Here is a 23,462-nt window from a genome sequence, read left to right on the forward strand (position 1 = left end):
AGTGGGTGGGTGACCTTTTTTATTTATTTTATTTTTATTTTTTTTTAATTATTTTATTTTTCTTGCGGTACACGTGCCTCTTACTGTTGTGGCCTCTCCCGTTGCGGAGCACAGGCTCTGGACGCGCAGGCTCAGCGGCCATGGCTCACGGGCCCAGCCGCTCCACGGCACGTGGGATCTTCCCGGACCGGGGCACGAACCCGTGTCCCCTGCATCAGCAGGCGGACTCTCAACCACTGCGCCACCAGGGAAGCCCCGGTGGGTGACCTTTTTTAAACTTTCTTCATTGGTCCAACAGGGGACCTGCCTCAACACCTTCAAGTAATGATCAACCTTCTGCGTTGTGAAGATAGAATCAAGCTGGTAAGAAGAGACGCGAGTGGCAAGTTTTAATTTTTAATTGTGACGTTTGTAGGGACTTATTGACGAGCAGGGGCTTGGGGTGGGGGGGCTCTTACACCAGAGCAAGTTCTCCCAAACCGTTCTCAAAGGCCAAAGCCCACTCTGCTCCTCGGTACCCAGAGGTTCAGACAGAGGGGGTGTCAGGTCTCTGGGTCAGTCTGTGCTAAGCTGGAATCATCATTCGCTGGAATTTATGTGTTAACCCCTTTAACAAACTTTGGGGGTCTCCTCTGAGCCAGGTACCATCCCTCATGCTGGGGATATAAATGAGACGTAGGAGTTTTCATCTAAATGCCTAAACTCACGGGGGAAAGGTAGGAACAAAAGTCTTTGGTCTTGGCTTGGTGAAGGAAGGGGGTGACCATCTGGCAAGGCAGGCCAGTAAGAGCATCTCTGCCTGTCTAGGCCGTGCGCTTGGAGAGCGCCTGGGCTGAGCGGGCCCGCTACATGGTGGTGGTGGACAGCAGCGGGCGCCAGGACACGGAGGAGAGTATCCTGCTGGGAGTCGACTTTTCCAGTAAGGAAAGGTGAGTCTGATGGACGGCGGCTCCTTTCTGTGATGGGGGCAAGAGTGGCTTCTGGAAGAAGGTTTTCAGGGTCCCACATCCACGGGGGCTGGTGATGGTAGGTGATGGGGTGATGAGGCACTGGGAATGGTGGAGCCCCTGGTTTTAGCTCTTGTGTGCCGAGTGCTGTGCTAGGTCCAGTCTCTGCTCTCAGAGAGCTCAGGGTCTGCACTGTGTGCTTAGAGATTTAACCCTGGGTCCTATCAGGTGTGCCCTAGAGGAGGGCACCTTAACCAGGAGGGCTTCCTGAAGGAGGTGACGGCTGTGGCGAACACCCCAGGACAAGCAAGAGCCAGCCAGGTAAATCAGGAAGGCGCCCTCCAGGCCGACCATCCCATACGGAAGTATGTGATTGATCGGCGTTGTATCGAGCGCCTTATGCAGTATTAATATCCCGTGGATTCCCAAGTACTTGTTGACGGGTCCTGGGTCAGAGGCTTGAGGAGAGGTTTGGAATTTCCCAATAACTGGAGGCCAAGTTAGTTGTATCATAGACCCTGTTATGTGTGCGAAATGAAGGTGCACGACTCTCCTTACATCTAGGATAAGTTAATGCGAGTGAGATCATTGCAGAACCTGAATTTGTTAAAACTGGATTAAAGTAGATGCCCTTTATTCATGATTCATTAATTTTCTCGTTCATTAAGCAAACCATTCATTTGCCTTCTCCTGTGTATGAGGGAATAGACTCAGCCCGGGAAAACAGAGAAGCGACAGTAAGCACGGTTCTCGGCCTCAGAGAGCCTGTAAGCTCAGCGAGGGAGGGAACCATCGCCAGAACCTGGGGTGATGGGCCCAGTGATGGGGAAGTGTGGGGTTCATTCCACACTCGTGACCAGGACTCCATTGCTTGTCACAAGTAAATGAACTAAAAGGGAAGCCGTTTCCTTTATGGCCTCGTTCCCAGGAGCATTCTGAGTGAGTTTCTGCAGCTCGCTTAGGGACGTGAGTCCGAGCTGGCGCCCGTGGCCTTGGCTGGTAGGGAAGTCTGGATCTGGAAGGATCTGTGTCAGGACGTGCCTTAAGGGGTGAGCTCCGAGGAGCCCCTTGGAGACCAGAGGGCTCCGTGCTCCAGGTCGGGATGCTCCCAGGCAGGTGCCCTCAGAAATGGCCAGGGCTCCATCCTTTTGGTCATGAGGCAAAGAGACGTTCACCGGTGTTACGGTTATGTTTGTTCTCGGAATGGCTGGCCGGCCTTTCTGAGGGCCTGTGGGGGCAGGACTTCCCCCACCGTGTGTCATCCATCCCAGCAGTGCTCTCTGGCCCTGAGCTGAAAGCTGCCTCCCTGGAGAATGTGCCCATCGTCTTAGCCCGAGCCACCAGGGCCTCATAGGAGGCTGCCCCCATCCAGGTCATCTCTGTGGCTTTGGTCAGAGAGCACAGAGCAGTTAACCCGATGCTTCATAAGCATCTCGCCCCGTGGGGTAGGTGGTTCTATAACTCACGTTTTACAAACAAGGAGTCAGAAGCCCAAGAGGCTGGAGTGGTTACACCAAGGCCGTCCTAGGAACAGAGCTGGGACTCAGAATTGGGTTTTTATTGTAGACCTGTGGTGTAGACCCACTCATTCCTTTCCCACTCATTGTCCTCTGTGCCCCCTCTTCACCAGTCTGTTCATACCGTCACGGTGCGTGCCCTTGTCCGCACGCACTTTCAGTATGCCAGGTGTCCTGCCAGGTGCCCTGCCAGGTGCGGGGGCTACATCAGTGGGAGAGACCGGCCTCTGCTCCCTTGGAGCTCACAGTCTAGATGGACGAAGGTTAGACACACGAGCACCCTGAGACCATTCTTTACACACAGGTCCACGTGCTCATTCCCACCCACTCTCTGAAGCGCCCTGCCCCTCCTCTGCCCCCTGGGCACCAGCCTCAGTTCTCAGCATGTCCCCGCTCCCTGGGTCCTCTTGCCTCTGCTGCACACTCTGCGCTCAGGCCAGTGTCCCCTCCACTGTCCCAGACTGTGGCACAGCCCGAGCACAGGTGCCAACTCCAAGGCCAGTGCTGGTCTTCTGTGTTGGGGAGATGGGTCAAGGGGCTGCAGAGGGTGAGCGGGAACCACACGGACCTTCCTGTTGTTGGGCCGGATGCAGCGTCCCCCGCGCCCAGGCATAGGGGCCAAGAACTGGGCGCTTTTATCCATCTCCAACTTGAAAACAAAGCCCTTGTCCTTACAGAAGCCTTTGGCCTGCTGAGAGCATGATACATTTGTTTTTCTAAATTCCTGCCATGAGATTTTGTTTCCTTATTCAAAAAAAGAGAGAGATGAGGTGCCCCCAAAAGGACTCCCCCCAAGGAGAGGGAGTCCAAGTGCAGTGTCAGGAGAGAGCGTGGGAATGACGCCAGCCACAGCGGGCTCATGGGTTCTCCCTTGGAGTCACATCTACACATGATTCCTCTGGGGATCAGAGCAGCTGCCCTGCAGGGGCCATCTGGGGTTATTTTGTTTCAGATTCGGGAACACCGTGGGTGCTGTGAACACGAACACCGTCCTCCACTTGTTAGTGTTTTGCAGCCCGTAAAGGACAGGCCTGTCTCCTTCCTACACCTCCAGCCCCCGCGCAGGCCCCGCCGGCTTCTCTGTCCCTGCCGCACCGGCCCCGGGGACCGGGGACCGCTTCCTTCCCCTAGAGGTACCCCCACCCACCCGTTTTATCCTTCAGGGCTGTGCTTCCTCTAAAAAGACCCAGTTTCCCTGACCACGTGTCCCGTCCCCACTTCCCATATATATAAACCCACAGGTCCTCCTTCACTGTACAAATCTTACTGTCACTCACTACAGGACTAGTGGAGACTCACAGCAATAACAGATAAGGGGACGTGATGGAATTGGCACAGTTGTTAAGTCGTGTCCCGGTCTCTGGTCTGCGCTCTTGACTCCAGGTTGAGACCCTGAGCGGAAGTCTTCCGTGGCCTTCTGCCCACCGTGTGTAGCTCTCACCAGGCTCTTCCCCATCTCTGCACTTAACGGAGGAGGGCAGTTCAGATGCTGCCCTGGTCTCCTAAGCACCGTTCCGTCTCTGCCCGCCCCGGCCCTGGGCCTGCGGCTCCCCAGTCTGTGCTCCTTGTAGCTCCTCTGTGCCGTCTTCTCTCCTCATTTCCAGTCCCTGGTGTGGGTCTTCTGTGCTGAAAGCGGGCGAGAGTCCGGGTCTGCCCACACCCTCCCAGGGCACCCTCCGGCCTGGGCTTTCTACGTGTCTGTCTTGGGCTCCCAGCGGCCCCCTTCTTGCCTCTCCCCAGTGCGACACAGCTGAGTAACCCTGGGAGCTCTGAGTCTCAGTGTCAATTTTATTTTGCGGCTGTACAAAGGAAATATCATTAACCCATCAAGAATGGGTAGGACCAATGTAAAACAGATTGCTAGTGGGAAGGAGCCGCATCACACAGGGAGATCAGCTCGGTGCTCTGTGACCACCTAGAGGGGTGGGATAGGGAGGGTGGGAGGGAGACGCAAGAGGGAGGGGATATGGGGATGTATGTATACATACAGCTGATTCACTTTGTTATACAGCAGAGACTAACACACCATTGTAAAGCAGTTATACTCCAATAAAGATGTTAAAAAAAAAAAAAGAATGGGTAGGACTGCAGGGTGGCACCAGAGAATTTGCCCAACACAAAAGGCTTAGCCCACTTTGACCCAAAGGGCTTGAAACTACCTTCCCCACAGATACAGAAGCAGAGGGTGGAAAAGATCCCCCGCGGCTGCCGAAGCTCTGGAGGGAGAGCGGGTTCCTTGAACCCCAGAGCTGCCTGTGCGCACAGTCGTGTGTGTGTGTGTGTGTGTGTGTGTGTGTGTGTGTGTGTGTGTGTGTAACCGTGCTCCCTGGGGGGCTGTTAGGCGGTAGCAGAGATGTCAGCACAGGATCCCTGGAGATGTCTGAGCTGCCCTTGGCAGTGACGGCTGTTTCTCACAAGCAGACTCTTTCAAATGCCTGAAGAGTTTTCATAGTGATCCGAGGAGACCCTCTGATAAAGCCCTTTCTTTTCCTCTGTGTTTCTCAGCGGTGCCAGGCTCTAAAGTGGTCAGGTATCATTTCACTGTTAGGATGGGCAAAACAAAAGCAGATTAAACTAGTTTTTAAAACAGCAGCTGCACAAAAGGTACAGAAACAGAGGTCCAAAAATGAACTCCAGTCATGGTGTTGGCACTCTCCCCTCCCCTGTCACTCCAGGACAGGAGGCTGGGGGTGGCTGCCACGACCTGCCTGTGTCCCCCGGACTGTGTGTGACCTTGTGCCAGGCATGTGCCAGCCATCAGCGGCTTCAGCCCTGCTGCAGTGTGGGCGTGTGGTCAGCTGGTTACTCCTGGCCCCCAAGAGCTGCATCTGAGACCTGGCATTTATGGAGCTGCAGCCACACCAGAATGCTGGGGTCAGAGTTCCCTGTGACTGTCTCTAAGCTGGGGTCACTGGCCATCCCAGACCCACATCTTCTGGAATTCAGGGGTGAGCAGTCCTTGCAGACAGCCTTAGAACTTCTCCCAGATACACACCTAGGCAGCTGGACGCAGGGCAGGTGGTGGGTCCCCCATGAGCTGGACAGGCTGGGTGGAGACACAGCGAGGGAAGACCACATGCAGGCAGGTGGACCCTAACTCTAGGCGTCTTCTCTTCCCTCCCCTGTAGTAAAAGCTGTACCATTGGGATGGTTCTCCGACTGTGGAGCGACACGAAAATCCACCTGGACGGAGACGGGTAAGGAGATCTCTCAGGAGGCTTCTTTCACTGTAGACTTTGAAACACGCGTCAGTTTGGGCATCGTTGGATAATCATTAACGACAGTCACACGTGTGACATGTTTACCACATCAGGAGAAATAACATTGCCCTCCCATGAGCCACAGAAGGCAGGGTACATTTGGGACGTGATATAAGGGGGTTGGGTCACGAAGTACCAACAGAAACATTTACGGGATATCTGCTGCTGTGTGAAGTTCAAGAACAGCAGTGAACAGACATTCACTCACTTGCCTTGATTTGTTAAATGAACACTCGCTGTGTGCCCTCCATGGGCTGGTCCCTGCAAGTTCACAGATGAACATGATGCAGCAGGAGCTCTAAGCCTTTGAGGGCTGCAGGGAAGACACACAAGCAACAGGTGCAACAGTGTTTCAGGTGCCATTTGGGGGGCTGCAGAGGAGGAATCATCCAGGTGGGCCTGGGCAGGTAGACCAGGGCCAGGGGGCTGTCCAGATTCTGGGGGGGGAACTACTCAGGTACTGTCACGAGTGGGAAGAAGCAGGAGAGGAAATTATCTCTACTTGAATACCAGCAGTAAAAGTTACGTTGCCTTCTAGATAGAACTGGGAGGGAAAGATAAAAATTAGATTTATTGACGACATGGGCTTATGGTTTACCTTTTTCCTTTTTAAACTTTTGTCTTCCACTGATGTATTTTTTATGCAAGTATAAAAGACACAGGTGGAGTGTGGGGGACAGGAGGAAGGGGGTGGGGCGGGACAGTGCAGGCAGGTGAAGCGAGATGGTGTCCAGTGCCGCAAAAACACAGGTGGAGTGTGGGGGACAGGAGGAAGGGGGTGGGGCGGGACAGTGCAGGCAGGTGAAGCGAGATGGTGTCCAGTTTTTGGCTGACTTTGTATTGCTGGGTTAAAAGCCAGTCTTCCGGATTTAAGAACCTGTCTCTTTTTTTTTTTTTTTTTTTTTTGCTTTTGTCTTTTGCCCTTGTCTCTGTGGCCTGTGGTCCCTCATCAGACAGCGTGAGACACACTTGTCCTCAGGGTGTCCACGACAGGCTGTCCCCCCCGCCGTCTGGCAGGGATGTGGTCGGAGGGTCTGACTTCTCACCACGCTGTCCTTTGTTTTTCATTCTCAGTGGATTCAGCGTCAGCACGGCAGGAAGGATGCACATCTTCAAGCCCGTGTCTGTCCAGGCCATGTGGTAAGTGTGGTTTTAGGGACTTTTAACTCCTTAGAAATAGTTTCCTAGCTGACAGCACAAATAAAAAAAACCGCACCTACTTAGAAGCACATTTAGGTATGTTTATTTTGTGTGTGTGGCAAAAAATATGTATCAATAACAAAATTTACCATTTTAAGGACACAATTCAGTGATGTTAAGTACATTCACAATGTTGTACACCCATCACCACTATCCATTTCCAGAACTTTTTCATCATTCCAAACAGAAACTCTGTACTTATTAAACAGTAATTCCCTATTGCCCCCTCCCCCAGCCCCTGGTAGCCTCTATTCTACTCTCTCTCTATGACTTTGCCTATTCTAGGTCCCTCATATAAGTGGAATCATACAGTATTGGCCCTTTTGTATCTGGCTTCTATTACTTAGCATAATGCTTTCAGGATTCATCCGTGTTGTAATACTTCATTCCTTTTTAAGACTGAACAATAAATTTATTATATGGATGCACTACTTTTATCCATTCATCTCCTGATGGACATTTGGGTTATTTCTACCTTTTGGCGACTATGAATAGAGCTGCTGTGAACATTGGTGGACAGAGTATCTGATTGAGTCCCTGCTTTCAGATCTTTTGGAATTTCTAGATCATGTGGTGATTTTGTGTCTAACCTTTTGAGGGACCACCAGACTGTTTTCTGTAGCAGCTGCACCATTTTACATTCCCACCAGCAATGCACAGGGGTTCCAGTTTCTCCACATTCTAGTCAACACTTGTTATTCTTTGCTTTTTTTTCATAATAGCCATCCTTATGGGTATGAAGTGATATCTCATGATTTTGGTTTGCATTTCCCTAATTAGTTAGCCTTGAGCATCTTTTCATGTGCTTATTGTATATCTTCTTTGAAGAAATGTATATTTTGTATATCTTCTTTGAAGAAGAAGATATATATTTTGTATATCTTCTTTGAAGAAATGTCTATGCAAGCCCTTTGGCCAGCTCTTAATTGGGTTGTTTGGTCTTTTTGTTGTTGGAGGTACCTTGTTTTTATGTTTCTACCGTCCCTGCTGACAAAATGTCATTTTAGCATAAATTCACTGGTTCCTTGTCCCTGGCACACCGAGGGTGATCAGTTTGCTCCATGAAGGCAACAGCACTCTGCTAGGCATTGAGCATCTGTGGAGGCATAAAAGGGACATAATTCCTGTCCTCCTGGAGTTTAAAGTCTGTTGAGGGAGGTGGCCATAAACCCAGAGCAGAGTCCTATGTTATACTGAGGGGTGGGTGCCGGGCTGTGGGATACCTACTGCAGGGGGCAGGGGCCAGGGCAGGGTAGGGGTGAGGTAGCTGTGGGTGAAGACTGCGTTCAACTTCCAGACCTTCTCTGAACCCGATACACATTCTAGAGCCTCCTCATCCTTGGAGGGCTGCACAGACCACTCATACAGCAGACTCCACACGGCAGTCTCTCTCATATAATCTGGAAAAGACTTAGGAGAAAGCCGGTGGCCTCTGATGAGAAGAATTCTGCCCAGTGTTTCAAAATAATTACTCTTTTCTCCAGGACAGTGAGAGTGATGCAGGATCCTCCCATGGGCCACACGCTAACGCCGTTGCTTCGTTTTTATGTCTTCTGTTCCTGCAGTCAGTTCAGGATCATTTGGGGGGAAATCATGAACTCATCGTTCTCTAGACGTCCCAGATGTTCCTTTGTGGCCCTGGATAATTTGTTATCTCTTTCTCTACGAGCGAGTAAAAAAACAGGCCCATGGGTTTTTCCAAAACTTCAGAACGAGAATAAAATTTCGTAAATATTCAGCTCAAGTTTCTTCCCTCCCCCAGTCTAGAGCTAGGACAGATGTGGACCACTGGGAAAAGTGACGTGGGTTGCAGTGGTTTTTACACTGTTGTTGAGCCATTGGTTCTCTGATAACTTCTCCATCCAACGCCTCGCTCGTCCACCCTTCACTGATAACTGAGTCACCCCATTCACTGAGAAATACTCAGCCCATTTTTTTGTAAAAAGAAGTAAGAAAAGGATAAGTAAATTGGCTGTTACCAATGTATACGTTTTCAGGACTGTTTCTCCTGCCCGACTCTGCCTCCCACAACTTCTTCTGCAGTTAGTTCTTGTGAGTTTCTCATTTCCTCACGCAATCTATGCATCTAAGCTATTATAACATTGATGGGAGGGAGGTAGAAATTAAGCGACTGGGAATGCAGTCACTTATCTCTGCTGCATGTTGAGGATGCTTTCCTTCCAGCTGCTCGGCTGCATTGCGGTTCCCACATTCAAGGTAACCACAGCCTCAGAAGTGAATCTCAGTTCCTGGGAGTTCATTAGCGGATGTAAAGTGACCTGGGAGCCTGCCCGATTGGGAGAGTTGGAAAGTTTTGTTGTTTCCTCGTTGGGGATGGGGACAGGCGCCGTCTCTGCTCTCGGGGTCGGTGCCTGTGTCCCAGAGACCCGCAGTGGTACCTGGCGGCCACGTGTCCCCCTCGTAATCTCAGATGTAAGAGCGACTCCAGCCCAGCTCCCCTCGTGCCTCCCGGGCCTGACCCTCTTCCCCTCCTCACCCCAGGTCTGCCCTGCAGGTCCTCCACAAGGCCTGCGAGGTGGCACGCAGGCACAACTACTTCCCCGGGGGCGTGGCGCTGCTCTGGGCCTCCTACTACGAGAGCTGCATTGGCTCCGAGCAGAGCTGCATCAACGAGTGGAACGCCATGCAGGACCTGGAGTCCACGAGGCCCGACTCCCCCGCCCTGTTCGCGGACAAGTGAGTGCGAGTGCGGAGCCTCCATCCCCGCCCTGGTCCCCGCCCCCGAGCCTGCCCCCCCACACCACGCATCACAGCCCCATTGTCTCCCAGAACCAGCATCCCACGCAGGGGTTCCTGACCTGCAACCCGTGGGTGTCTTTGGCTGGGGAAGGGTCTGACCACCGCCCGCATCCCCCCCCCCCCCGCCTTTTAAAATGATAGACAAATTCGGGTGTGAATGCATTTCTGGGGAGCAGCTCCATAACGTTCATCAGCTTCCCTGTACCGGTGCTCTGGTCCCTCCTCCTCAGGTCCGAAGTCTTGGCTTCCAGAGGCTCTTCCTCTGCCTATAAGAGCGTGATGAATGTGACATCCGGTTCCTTGGGTCCCCAAACACACCTGCACACAGGCAGGCCGAGGGCGGGCGGCTCTGAGGCGGTAGCGCTGCCCGGCGTGGCCTGAGGCCGCGCTCCATCAGCTCTAGTTCCAGGAGGAGGGAGCCGCTCTCCCCGTCTCTCCTGCTTAGGACCCTCCTCCCCAGAGCAGCATGTTCCTTGGGGACCCCACACGTAGGAGGGCTGTGGACGGAGGGGGGCCCCCGAATGAGGGGAGGACCGGGAGCCACATTGTATGAGGCCTCAAAGAAATTACGAGAGCGTTGGCTAGGATACATGCCTTTGAACGTGTGAAGGGGCTTGACGTACAAGAGGATTGTTGTGGTCCGTGTGGCCCCAGGGTTAGAACCAGGCTGATGCGTAGAAGTTGCAGGGAAACACATTGATTTTGGTTCTGTGTAAGCGTGTAAGGAGGTAACGGGAGCCGGATGCAGCTGGGCCCATGGGCTGCCTGAAGACACAGCGATGTCCTCAGCAGAGTCTAGGGGGTCTGGGCCGTGGGGATGTCGCATGGCGGTTCCAGCATCCGGCCCTGAGAGGCTGAGGCTCTCCAGACCCGCAGGACGAGTCCGCTTCCCAACCACTGTTTGCCCCCTTGGTCTGCCGTCCCCTCTGGTGGCCCCTGGGCGACTTCCCTGTCCCTCTCCCCTTCTCGCTGAGAACGTGCCCAAGCGGTGTTCCGTGTAGCCCGGGAGCAGCTGGGGTTTCTGTGAACGCCGACCGCAGGCTTCCCGTGGCTTCCCGTGGCTCTGCGCTTTCCTGAATGTGATTTCTCTCCAGGCCAACTGAAGGGGAGAGGACTGAGCGTCTCATCAAAGCCAAACTCCGGAGCATCATGATGAGTCAGGACCTGGAGAACGTGACGTCCAAGGAAGTAAGAGCGCTTCCCTGCTGGGTGGGCCGGAGGTCATGGGCATCCCTGTGTCCTGTTGCCCTAGCGCAGCCTAAGTCGGGTAGATCTAAGAGGTGGAAGTTGCCATTTTAAAAAGCCATATACAATCTCTTTATTAATTAGTGCATGTAAAAAAATCCTATTGTGATACCTTCCAAAGCAAGATGAAACTGCCTTTTAATGTTTTTCTCCATTACTTTTTTCTTTTTTCTGTTGCTCTTTGTCCGAGGAATGCAATGAATTGTAGTAACAGCTTAAACTAAGTAGATCTAATAGGTTGAAATTGCCATTTAAAAAAGTCATGTACAATCTTTTTATGAATTAATACATAATAAACCCTATCGTGATACCTTCCAAAGCAAGATGACATTGATTTTACGTTTTCACGGTGATAGATTTGATAACTGGAAAAGCATAAGTTTTTTCAACTCAGTAGAAAAGCTCCCAAGGGAATCAAATGCCTTCTTTCAAATAATAAACGTCCCCTAGTCAGATTCACATTGAGGCCGAGTAGCCTGCATTCCCACCACCCATGCGTGTGTGCAGCGTGTCTAAATGCATATGTGCTTACTCTGAAAAAAGCCCCAAAACACTTTTTTGAAAACAGTCACAGTTCATGTTGTGACTTTATTACTTCTTTGGAGAAACTGTTTTGTTTTGTTTTGTTTTTAAACAAACCCCCTTTCCTAATATTTTCCACTCCGCAGATCCGTAATGAATTAGAGAAACAGATGAACTGTAACTTGAAAGAATTCAAGGAATTCATAGACAACGAGATGCTCCTTATCTTGGGACAGATGGACAAGCCCTCCCTCATCTTCGACCATCTTTATCTCGTAAGAGGCACAGCGCACGGCAGGGTCTGGTTTGGGAAACGTAAATCAGACCTTGATTTGTTTGGAGTTTGCAGCAAGTCATAGAGGGGGAGAAACTTGAGTTCCTGGAGCCTCCGTCCTGACTTTTACGGGAACTCCCCTCTTGACCCCTTTCTCTGGCCTGCAGCCCACGGGTTTGCTCGAGAGCCAAATGTTTGTGCTGCAGCTCCCAGCTGAGCTGCGGGGAGTTGTTTGAAAGCTCTCTGGTGTAGTCAGCTGGCAACCGTTTTCAGATGCACACTACCCTCTGCCTTCATCGGTCACTAACAGAAACCCCCTCCAGATGGTCTGCGAACTAAAAAAAACCCCAGTTACTAAAGGGAACACTCGCGCCTAACCCCAGAATTATGCCTCCTCATCCCGAGACATGAGACACAGCAGAGGAGACAGACCCAATGCCTGAAACGCAGCCTCCCTCCCACACCCCCCACTTGTCCCCTAGCTGCCCCCTGCCCTGCTCCCAGAGCCCGTGGAAGCAGCAGGCCTTGCTGACATGGCTGGCGGGGCCTGCACAGCGCTCTCTCCACTCCGCCCCTCAGTCAGGTTTCTTAAAGCTGTAAGTCTCCATAGAAGGCGGCTGGCAAGTTCTCACAGTCAGGGGGCTATAGAGGAAGGCACGCTACTAGTTAGTGAGGCAGCGGGGTGCGATGGAACCCGACCCACCCAGCAGGTTCCCACTCCCCAGCCTGACCAGCCAGGTGCCCGGGGGCAAGTCTCTTGGCCTCTCCTTTCCTTCATCCTGTACCTCAGGGGATGAGTATGAGGATTAAGTTAGTACATATTTTAAGCACTGAGTGCAGTTTCCGTAGGCACTCAAAACTGGTACCCATCGTTAGAGCAGAAATCACATCCTTGGAAAGTTGAGGACGTGTATTTGCTGCCAAAGGCATGAAGGACTGTGTTTTCTGCCTGTAGGAAGTAATCAGTAGTTCCCCAAATGTGTATGTCATGATACATATTTAACGTATTAAATATATATTTAGCGTATTTATATATATATTGATCTATATACATAGATCTATACATGTTTAATGTATATATATTTAAATGTGTATAGATGTGTGGATTTGAAGCCTGAATCTTGAAAGCAGCCCCGGCTGTAATCCTCTCTGGGAAGTTGATGGTTTTCCCTGGTGGACACAGAACCGAAGGCACCTCGGCCCGTCTGTCCACTAGGTGGTGATCACGGCAAGAGGATGCTCACAGGCTTAGCAGAGCTTTTGTTATTTTTTCAGCGTGGTTTGGTGCTTTATGTCACTTTTTCCATGAGAGATACTAAAGGAATTTTTATGTTTGAGCCTCTCCCTCCAATATGAAAATCCAGCTAGTGCCCACATGCTGCCAGCTCCGTTGGGGCCCCTGCAGCCCCTGCATCTAGAGTGGTCCACCCTCTTGGGAAAGGAAGTTTATAGGGAGACCAAGAGGGTGCTTTTGCTCTTTGTGACTCTGTGTCGATTGCATTTCCTAAGACCAAAGTGATGTTTTTTTCTTTGTTTTTTCCCTTCCGTGTTCTTTGCCTGCTCAGAAATGGGGGGTTTTGTATTTTTTTTAATCCCATTTTTAAAGTATGAAGTTAGAACATGTTACAGAAAGTTAGGAAATATAAGTTGAAGAAAGGAAATTTAAAAGCATTCTCAATTTCACAAATCCAGAGGCAGTCACTGTTGACACTTTGGTATGTTTGTTTTTCTATCTTCTGGTTTTTTTTTTTTAATGCATTTAAAGCTTCTTAAAAAAGAAAGAAAAAGAAAAAGAAAGAACTGTACTGTTTGATTATATAGTTTTGTATCCTGCTTTAAAAAAAATTTTTTTCATTATGTGGTATTTCCCTGTGTCATTAAATATCCTCCAAAAGTATGCTTTATTTTAACGGCTCCATCATATGATTTCTTCTTGTCGGACCTTTGGGTGGTTTCTGCTGTTTTGTTATTATAAATAACCGTAAATATCCTTGTACATATATCTCTGTGATTTCTGGGTGTTTCCTTAGGGTAGCTTTTTGTAAGTGGAATTTCTAGGTCAGAGGGTGGGAACTTTTTTAATATTGCCAAATACTTCCCAGAAAAGGTAAACCAATTCCTGCTCTAGTCAGTGGTATGTGAAAGCGCCCTCTCCTGCGTGGGAGGTCGGAGGTCACTGCCTCTGGTGACAGGACCCTGCTGGAGTCTTAGGAAAGGGAGTGATGAGAGGGGGCAGGATCTCCTCGACCAGCCCCTTTCCCTGACAATGCCACAAACTCCCGGGGAACCTGCTCTGATATCGGCCTCTTTCTGTCAGCTTTCTTATCGGCCTCTGAGTCCAGGGGCCCATGAGATACCCATCACCGTCAGGGCTAGCGCACACCGTACATCCCGTAAGCAGCTCTGAGGCTGACGTGTGACACTCACGGGGGTTTGTGTGATCTGTCCCCCAGGGCTCTGAATGGAATGCATCCAATCTGGAGGAACTGCAGGGCTCAGGGTGAGTCTGCTCCCCTTGTCTCCCCTCATCCTTCCAGGCAGCTTAGAAACACTCAGCTCAGCCGTCCATTCGAAGCCGAGCCCGGGCGCTGCCTGCCTGCCTGCCTCGAATTGCCCACCCCAATCTCCAAAGCAGCTGCCGGCCTGATTTGCATAGCTAAACAGAGGTGCTTCAAAATGCCACCTCCTGAATAATTCATGGATTTTAGAGTTTACTGGGGTTTAGAAATATGTGTGTCAGGGAGAATGATTCTAAATCACCCTCAAATGGTATAGGACAGCCTGGATGCTGATGCGGCCACGCGCCGCCCCCCTCCCCCCTGCCCTGCAGAGATGCTGACAGCCCCAGTGTGGACACACTTACCGGTGGGCCAGTCAGCAGCCCTGCTCCCCGGACCACTCCTGGTTCTCTCTGTGGTTGTACTTTTGAGCCTGGTGGGAATCTTGCAGCTAAATGCTCAGCGTTGGCCAGAAACACATGCCTGTCTCAATCTGAGAAATACTCGGCAGCAGGGATAAAAAATGCTTAAACCTAGACCTTCAAGAACAGATGTCTGGACATTTTTTAAAAAAAACAACACAGCCACAAAATCACCATCCTGTGGGTCTGACATGATGGCATTCTTGAATTACTGCATTTAAAAGTCAAGACTAAACAAATCTTAAAATATATCTTTAGAACTACTAGTTAAGATGTGTTCTTTCAAGAGAAAGGGATCTTAAAGTATAGGGTGATGCTGTGTATGCTTTATCTTGCTGGGAATAAATAAATGATTTTAAAGGTTTTTCTTTTTTTTCCAAAGCATTTATAAGTATGCTCTTTTGAAATCTATTTGAGGTGTTTTCAAACTCCTGAAATTACGTTGGTCTTCCAGGAATGTAAGTATTAAGGTTAGAGAACTATAGAACCTGAGTTAGCTGGGTTAGCAGACCCTCCCAACTATTTATTTATTTATAGCCTGCCTTGTTTCAAAAAGGAGTTAAGGCAGTTCCCAAGGATATAAAAAATGTATGGATATATTCAGCTTTTTAACTACTTAAAAGTGGAGACGTTGGGGTTTTTTTGTTTGTTTTTTTTTGCGGTACGCGGGCCTCTCACTGTTGTGGCCTCTCCCGTTGAGCACAGGCTCCAGACGTGCAGGCTCAACGGCCATGGCTCACGGGCCCAGCCGCTCCGCGGCATGTGGGATCTTCCCAGACTGGGGCACAAACCCATGTCCCCTGCATCGGCAGGTGGACTCTCAACCACTGCGCCACCAGGGAAGCCCGGTTGTTTTTTTTTTAAAGCCTCTGTATACTCATAATGGTTACAAATTTTGAAACTTTAAAGGAGTTAAAAAATGTATTTAGGTAATATGTGTGATTACTTTCCAGAATTAACGTTGCTTAGCAATGCTTTGGACGGAGCTTTCTTTTTATAAGTTTTTTAGGCAGAAATTTGTTTTTTATCATAAATATAATGTACTCTCATCATGTAGAGGGTATTTAGAAGATACCAAAAAAAAAAACCCAAAGACCACCACTATGAAGTCCTGCCATAAAAACACAGACCCTTTATAAATGTGTATTTAATTTTTTCTCTGCTCAGTTTGTTGTTACTTTGGTTTTTGTCAATCCACATTCTGATTCTCCAATTTGTTCTTTTTTTTTTTTTTTCCCATTGCAGTGTTGACTACATTTTAAACGTCACTAGAGAAATAGATAATTTTTTCCCTGGCTTATTTGCGTATCATAACATCCGAGTCTATGATGAAGAGACCACAGACCTCCTCGCCCACTGGAATGAGGCGTACCATTTTATAAACAAAGCAAAGTAAGTGGGCGGAGAAGTCAGAGAAACCAGGCTGGGGAAGAAGCTGACCGGCAGCCGCGGGGTGGGCAGACATTAATGGTGACCCCAGACATAGCTGCCTCCTGGCTGGAGGGGCCTGTGATGTCTGATGGGCCTCTGGTTTTATTTATTTATTTATTTATTTATTTGGCTGCATTCGGTCTTCGTTTCTGTGCGAGGGCTTTCTCTAGTTGTGGCGAGCAGGGGCCACTCTTCATCGCGGTGCGCGGGCCTCTCACTGTCGCGGCCTCTCTTGTTGCGGAGCACAGGCTCCAGACGCGCAGGCTCAGTAGCTGTGGCTCACAGGCCCAGTTGCTCTGCAGCATGTGGGATCTTCCCAGACCAGGGCTCGAACCCGTGTCCCCTGCATTGGCAGGCAGATTCTCAACCACTTCGCCACCAGGGAAGCCCGGGCCTCTGGTTTTAGAGTGCTGGACCCCAAGCATCAAAAGGGCCGAGTCCTTGATCTTCTCCAGGGGTCCCCAGATGAGCTCATTCTCTTTCACCTGCCGTGACATTTGACCCCCGTTTCGTCATTAGCACTGGCTGCAGGCAAGGGTCCTGTACCAAGCGGACACTCTTGGGAGCTTTGCGCACGGGGAGTCACAGAGCCAGAGGAGAGAGGAGGCGGGGCGGATCGTACGTGACTCAGAGCACCTTTGGGGCTGCTTCCCTGGAGAAATCTACTCAGAAATCTACTCGGGCAGATGCCCTGAGCTGTGGCCCCCCTCCACCTGAGTTAGTGTGACTCCTGTTCACGTAGAATGGGACGGACCATCAGGGGTCCCCACTGCCCCGAGCCTGTCACTGCTGTCACGTGTCTTTTGTCCTCACCTTATTCTCCTGTGGAACAACTCTGTCCACTGAAGTCAGGACCAGAAAGAGACAACTCTTTGAGATGCTATCAAGAGACACCTCTTCTGCTTTGCACCCAAGTCAAAGCTCCATGATGTAGGACCAAATCTTAGTTCCCCTGGGTTCCTGGGGGATAGACTTTGGCAGTCCAAAAAACCCCCTGAGGTTTGAGGATGAACTTTAGGCCTGGAGTATAGGAAATGAGCCTCCTCTCACCGAGCACGTGTGCTGCTTCTAATGTAAATCGGCAGGCTGGCCAGCCTGCTACCGCCTGTACAAATAAACTTGCACAGGTGCAGCCCTCCCCAGCCTGGTGCCCCTCACCTTTGTGAGCAGGCGAAAGCTAGAGCAACAGTGTTCCTGGCCTTGCCGTGTCTGTTATATCAGCCTCTCCTGGGCTGGTACCGTCTCCCTACAAAAAGCCTATCGGCCCATCTGTTCCCTTTGGCTTCTTTTTCTGGTGGCCAAGTCAAGTGCTGCGGACTCACGCTGGCTCCTTGACCCTCCTGTCTGCCGAGGCACTCTCTCTGCCAGGGGCCCGGTGGCTTTCAGTTCACTGACCCTGTTTCTCTACAGTAACCTGCTCCCTGTCTCCATCTGCTCTAGCAGCTGAGTGAGTAGCTTGTGCAAATATCCCTTTCGCTGCCCGGTTGCTTCCTGCCCAGGGGGCTCTGGTCTCCCGGCAGATCCCAGCCACCTGGGAAGGCGCCCAAATGGGGAGCTTTCTCTCTGCAAAACTTGGCCAGGCCAGGCCAGATTGATCTCGATTTCCCATTGTATGCTAATTGATTTTGCAGTGAAGTTATCTCCTACTGAGGGTGTGTGGATGTCTGCTGCCTAAACATCAGGACCTCGGAGGGTTTGGGCAATGAGATAACTTAAGTGTTTTTAAAAAAGATCCGGGGGCTTCCCTGGTGGCGCAGTGGTTGAGAGTCCGCCTGCCGATGCAGGGGACGCGGGTTCGTGCCCCGGTCCGGGAAGATCCCACGTGCTGCGGAGCGGCTGGGCCCGTGAGCCATGGCCGCTGAGCCTGCGCGTCCAGAGCCTGTGCTCCGCAACGGGAGAGGCCACGACAGTGAGAGGCCCGCATACCGCAGAAAAAAAAAAAAAAAAGATCCATTGTGCCAGACCTGAGAGAATGCAGTTGTATCAACTTTTGCCCTCTCCCCCCACTCCCGCGGCTGCAGGAGGAACCACTCCAAGTGCCTGGTACATTGCAAAATGGGCGTCAGTCGCTCTGCTTCCACGGTCATAGCCTACGCGATGAAGGAATTTGGCTGGCCCCTGGAGAAAGCCTACAACTACGTGAAGCAAAAACGCAGCATCACACGGCCCAACGCGGGCTTTATGAGGCAGCTGTCTGAGTATGAAGGCATCTTGGACGCCAGGTGGGTGCCTGTCTGCAGGGAAGAATTGGCAGAGCCGAGCTCCAGAAGCCCTGCCGCCCAGCCGGCCGGGGCTGCCGGCCACATCCCAGCCGTGCTCCCGTTTGGCCCAGCAGTGGCTTCCACAGCCAAAATCCTGCCTCTTGGGGTTGGGGGGAATCGGTTTGAGAAAAACAACGATTGTTTGGGGTTTGATTAGTGGTTTCCAGGAGGGATCTGTGCTTATTGTGTTGGCACGCATGTAAAGCTGTTTTGCAGCTGGAGGGAGCAGGGCACGGCTTCTAATCCAAGGCAGGACTCCGTGTGAGTCTCGGCCCGGGGCTGCCCCGTTTCCTGAGCACCTGCTCTGTGCCAAGCCCGTGCCAGGCTTCACTGCAGGGCAGCTCCAGGGACTGCAGAGGCAGACCCAGGCCCACCGCTGACGAGCTGGTAGCTCAGGGCAAGCTCATCAATCTTCCCCCGGCCTCAGTCTCCTCTTCCGAGTTAAGAACTAATCCCCCTGATAGGATTGTTGTAAAATTTCCACGAGCACCATGCAGCTGCTTCGCTAGACCCGGCTCATGGTCAGTGATGACATAGCTTCTTTGTAATTCTCCACCCACCCACCCCACCATGAAAGAGGTCTGCAGAGGACAGGGGGTCCCCCATTTATGGGTAGTAAGGAGCTGATGCTGGAGGTTAAGGTGTCCCATGTCGGGCCTCCCTGGTGGCGCAGTGGTTGAGAGTCCGCCTGCCGATGCAGGGGATACGGGTTCGTGCCCCGATCTGGGAGGATCCCATATGCCGCGGAGCGGCTGGGCCCGTGAGCCATGGCCGCTGGGCCTGCGCGTCCGGAGCCTGTGCTCCACAACAGGAGAGGCCACAGCAGTGAGAGGCCCGCGTACCACAAAAAGAAAAAAAAAAAAAAAAAAAAGGTGTCCCATGTCACACAGCCAGAGGGCGGCCCAGGGATTGGAGGGCATGCCCGGGTCTGTCAGCCTCTGGGGCTCCCGTGCAAGGTGATCCTGCCCCCATGGAGGGGTCCCCCAGTGACCCCAGGTGGATCGCTGGACTTAGGGACTCACTTTCCCCCCGTTCCTTTTCTGTTCAGTCTGTTCAAGGCCTCTCTGGGTGGTTTCTGCCCGGTGTTGTGAGGAGGCCACAGGCTAAGTCCACCAGCTTCTTGGCCACGTTTGGGGAAGCAACTGGCGGGTCTGGAGAACAGCTCCGGATATCTCTGGACTCCTTCAGTGTCAACCAGAGAGCGGCTGGACAGGTGCTCAGGCAGGGCCGAGGGGGACGGTGGGGAGGAGGAAGGGGCACATCCTGCTCTCGCCTCCGGTAGCCCTTCAGTCACTTGCTGCCATCAGGGGTTTGCAGGCTAACCAGGGGTTGCCGGGCCAGGTTCACAACAGCACAGCACTGACCTTGAATTATAGCCCCGTCTGAGGGCCCTCTTGGCCTTGCCCGGAACGTGCACACACAGCAGATGGCCATGAATGACCGTGTTGCTCCCTCGCATTAAAGAACAAACCCTTAGTTTGCATGTCCTTTTATGTTTACTTCTTTCTCCTCTTAACCGTCACAACCCTGGGATGTTGGTGATCCTCTGAGGTTAGTGGAGGTGACTCATTTGCCTGATTTCACTCTGAGCCTCTTTCTTCTTTTTTTTTTTTAACCCTCATGTTTAAAAAATGTGTCATAAAAGTAATAACACAGCAGTAGAAGACTTATTTTAAAAACTGACCTGTAATCTCTCTGACCTACACAAGTATTTCCAATTTTCTGGCATCTCCCCAGCTTTATTCAGGTGCATTACGTGTTTACATGGTCACGTTAGTGTGTATAAGTCTTTATCGACTCTCTACTTTGATCCGCGTTATTTCCCTACGACATAAGTAGGAGAGGATTGGGTTTCTTATTTGACAGATGGGGAAACAGAGACGGAACATCCATGGCATGACCCTGTTCACCAGGAGAGCTGGGACACTAGAACCACGATAGGATTTCAGGTCCAGACCCCCTCCCCATGTCTGCGACATCCTCATCACATGACAAAGTTGTTTACGTGATCCCACATGGATCATACGTGCGGGATGCCATACGTATGGGAGCCATGATGACTTAGGGTCCTAAGGCTATTTCCGTCATTCTCGAATTTCTTGGGGATAAATGAACCGAGAGAGGCTTTACCCAGGTGAGCCCCTTGTGTCCACCCGAGCCTTGGACTGCCCCTTGCTGGCTCCCCACACCCTTCCTCCCAGGACCCTTGGGCACTGGCGTCTGCTGACCTTCCTCTGCCTTCCTTCCCCCAGCAAACAACGGCACAACAAGCTGTGGCGCCAGCAGCCTGTGGATGACCCAGCGGGGCCTGGGGACTTCCTGCCGGAGACCCTGGACGGCACCCCGGAAGCCCAGCCGCCCTGCCCGGATGCCACCGCCGAGCCTGGGTTCCCGGGCAGCGGGGCCCCCGGGGGACCCGCTCTCCCCTGCTGTCTCCGGCGACTCTCAGACCCCCTGTTGCACTGCCCCAGAGACGAGACGGGTGGCTGGGTCCACCTGGAGGATCTGGAGAGGGATGCTCTGCTGGAAGAAGCCGCTCAGCCGGCAGAGGCATCCAAGCCGGCCGGACACCCCCCAGAAGGTCCTGGACTCTGTGAGAAGGAAGTGAGGAAGAAACTAGAGTTTGGGAGCCCCCACGCCCAGGGTGGCTCATCGCCACAGGTGGAGGAGATGGAAAGGGAGGAGGCCCCGGGAGCAGGGAAGTGGGGGCAGCCCGTAACCGAGCTCAATAACCTGCTGAACTGGGAAAACCTAAATAACAACAACAGCAAGAGGAGCTGCCCGGAAGACTTCGAGGTAGGCCTGGGGCCGTGAGGGGGTGGCGGCTCGCACGCCATTTCTGCCCCGGGGGCAGCCCCCCCAACAGCTGCCTCTGCCAGCTCAGTGGGTGGTTTTCCGCGCGATTCTACAGGCCAATGGGGATGGTGGATGATGGAGGACCCGGGACCCCTGGGGAATGGTGATCATCCCCATGCCCTCTTCACCCCGGTGCCTCATTCACATCTGAGGCAGCGTTTCAAAGTCTTTTTCCTTTTTTTTTACGTAAAACATAAAACATATAACTTATGGGAATTTCCTGGCGGTCCGGTGGTTAGGACTCCGCGCTTCCACTGCAGGGGGCCCAGGTTCGATCCCTGGTCAGGGAATTAAGATCCCGTATGCCACAAGGCATGGCCAAAAAAAAAAAAAAAACCCACAAAACATATAACTTATCACCCAGCTTCAGCCTTTACCAGTGTATGGCTTTTCTTCCTTTCATCTCACCCCCATCCGCGTTCCCATACCCTGGATTATCCTGAAACAAATCAAATCCCAGATGTCGTTTCCATCCCAAATGCTTCCGTTTATAATCTAACCATAACACCATTGCCACCTTGAAGAAGCCGACATCATCAAGTATCTAGTCTTGCAACTCCGACTCTAATGCTTCATTAACTCCAGCAGTCCCTTGTAGCTCTCGTACTTGGTGGGTTATTTGCAACAGGGCTTTTGCCTCAACCTGGCACTTGCTCAGAAAATCAAGAACTCCTCCAGCCTTTTTCCTCCTCCAAGTGGCCCACGCGTGGAGGCTGGTTTCGTGGAGGGACGTCCTCTGTTAGCCTGGTCTTGGGTTCTGCCCTCGCTCTGCTGCTGGCTTGCCCTGGCCCGGGGGCAGGAAGCTTCATTTCCCGCGGCCTGACCACCCACCTCCCGGGCCAGCTGTGATTCTCTAGTGAAGCACTGGGGAGGCAGACAGAGGCATCCCCTTGTACAGAGAGTTCGCCACCATCACGTTATAATGCAGACAAAACTGGGAAGTGAAATCTCCCGTACTCCAAATCAGGACCCAGATTCCAAACTGAATAGTAATTACTCTCGAATTTCCCTCACCGCTCATCTTCCCTTTAAAGAGCGAGTGCCCGTCAAGATAGATGATATAAAACCTCTCTGTCTGGGACAGCGGTGCCTCGGTTGGTCCGAGATGACGCAGCTGTGAGTCGTAGAATGGGGACCACGAGAGAAGCCTGGATAAGAAGATAAACGAAGGACCCAGCCTTCCTTTTCTGGCCAGAGTGTGGATGGGTGACATTATCTAGGGAATAGGACCTAGAGATAAGCATCCATTCACTTGTTCAAGTTGTGTTTATTAACTCCGGGGCCAGGTTGGTGAGGGGGTACAGCTGTAAGGTAGCTCAACACACGTGGTCTTACAGGGAGATGGGAGGTAAACATGTAAGGCTGTAACACCTGTATGTAAAACATACAGGTGGTGCTTGGTGTGGTGACACAGGTAAGGTGGGAGGGGAGGGGATGAGACGGAGCTGGCTGCACAGAGAGCCAGGAGGAGAATCTTCTGGGCCCCAGGCCCCTGCGGGTGGAAAGCTTGGCCTGGTTGAGGGGCAGTGGCTGAGGCGCAGTTGGACAGGTGGCTGGGCACGCGGGGCCTCGGGCCATGATGGCAGGGCCCTGCGTGTTTCCTCCCAGGGTGCTGGGAAGCACGGGAGGGCGTTAGGTGGTTGGTGACAAGGCCCCTCTGGCAGTGGTCTGCAGGCAGACTGATGAGGTGAGATGGAAGCCAGGCATCTGAGATGGGGGTGGCTCAGAGGATGGGACAGGGACTGAAATGCACAGCTTAGGAGCATCCAGAGACAGGGCCCTCGGAGGGCGGGGACTGTCTTGCTCGTAGCCCCTGCGCCCAGTGCAAGGCCTGGCACAGGACAGGCCCGCTCCCTAAGTAGGAGCTGGATGAATGAATTCCCTCCTCCCTTGTCTCCCCATGAGCTCTGAAAGGTCCTCTCAGATCTCCCACTGTGGTAGATCTCACCACAGTTTAGAAGGTTAGATTCTAAAGGTTTTAGAAGAAACAAACATATAGACACTTTGGTGAAAGCTTCAGGACAATGTCTGTGTTTGGGCCTCACCACAGGGGTGACCAAGCCCCAGTGGTCGACCTGGAAACCCGCCCCAGGAATCCTGACCGGGGTGACCAAGCCCCAGTGGTCGACCTGGAAACCCGCCCCAGGAATCCTGACCAGGATGGGGTCCCGCAGGAGACCCGGCCCCCTACCTGCCCCATCAGGTGCTCTCCACATGCCCCCTTGAAAGCCTCCAGGAACCAGGGCTGGGTTTCCCCTTGACTCCTCCA

The 23,462-nt window shown here is 52.0% G+C and overlaps 1 protein-coding gene across 2 annotated transcripts in view; it reads left to right on the forward strand.

Moving 5' to 3' along the window:
* Positions 1–23,462, forward strand: part of SSH1 (slingshot protein phosphatase 1) — a 62,613-nt gene that overhangs the window by 32,045 nt on the left and 7,106 nt on the right. For both annotated transcript variants that reach the window (XM_060118602.1, XM_060118601.1), the window contains exons 4-14: positions 299–363; positions 808–929; positions 5,593–5,661; positions 6,799–6,864; positions 9,427–9,621; positions 10,779–10,872; positions 11,598–11,726; positions 14,179–14,225; positions 15,891–16,037; positions 18,098–18,298; positions 20,590–21,133. In XM_060118602.1, coding sequence (XP_059974585.1) covers positions 299–363; positions 808–929; positions 5,593–5,661; positions 6,799–6,864; positions 9,427–9,621; positions 10,779–10,872; positions 11,598–11,726; positions 14,179–14,225; positions 15,891–16,037; positions 18,098–18,298; positions 20,590–21,133 — 1,679 coding nt within the window. The remainder of the gene's footprint in view (positions 1–298; positions 364–807; positions 930–5,592; positions 5,662–6,798; positions 6,865–9,426; positions 9,622–10,778; positions 10,873–11,597; positions 11,727–14,178; positions 14,226–15,890; positions 16,038–18,097; positions 18,299–20,589; positions 21,134–23,462) is intronic.

This window comes from Mesoplodon densirostris, chromosome 15 (assembly GCF_025265405.1).
Source record: "Mesoplodon densirostris isolate mMesDen1 chromosome 15, mMesDen1 primary haplotype, whole genome shotgun sequence".
NCBI classification, from domain to species: domain Eukaryota; kingdom Metazoa; phylum Chordata; class Mammalia; order Artiodactyla; family Ziphiidae; genus Mesoplodon; species Mesoplodon densirostris.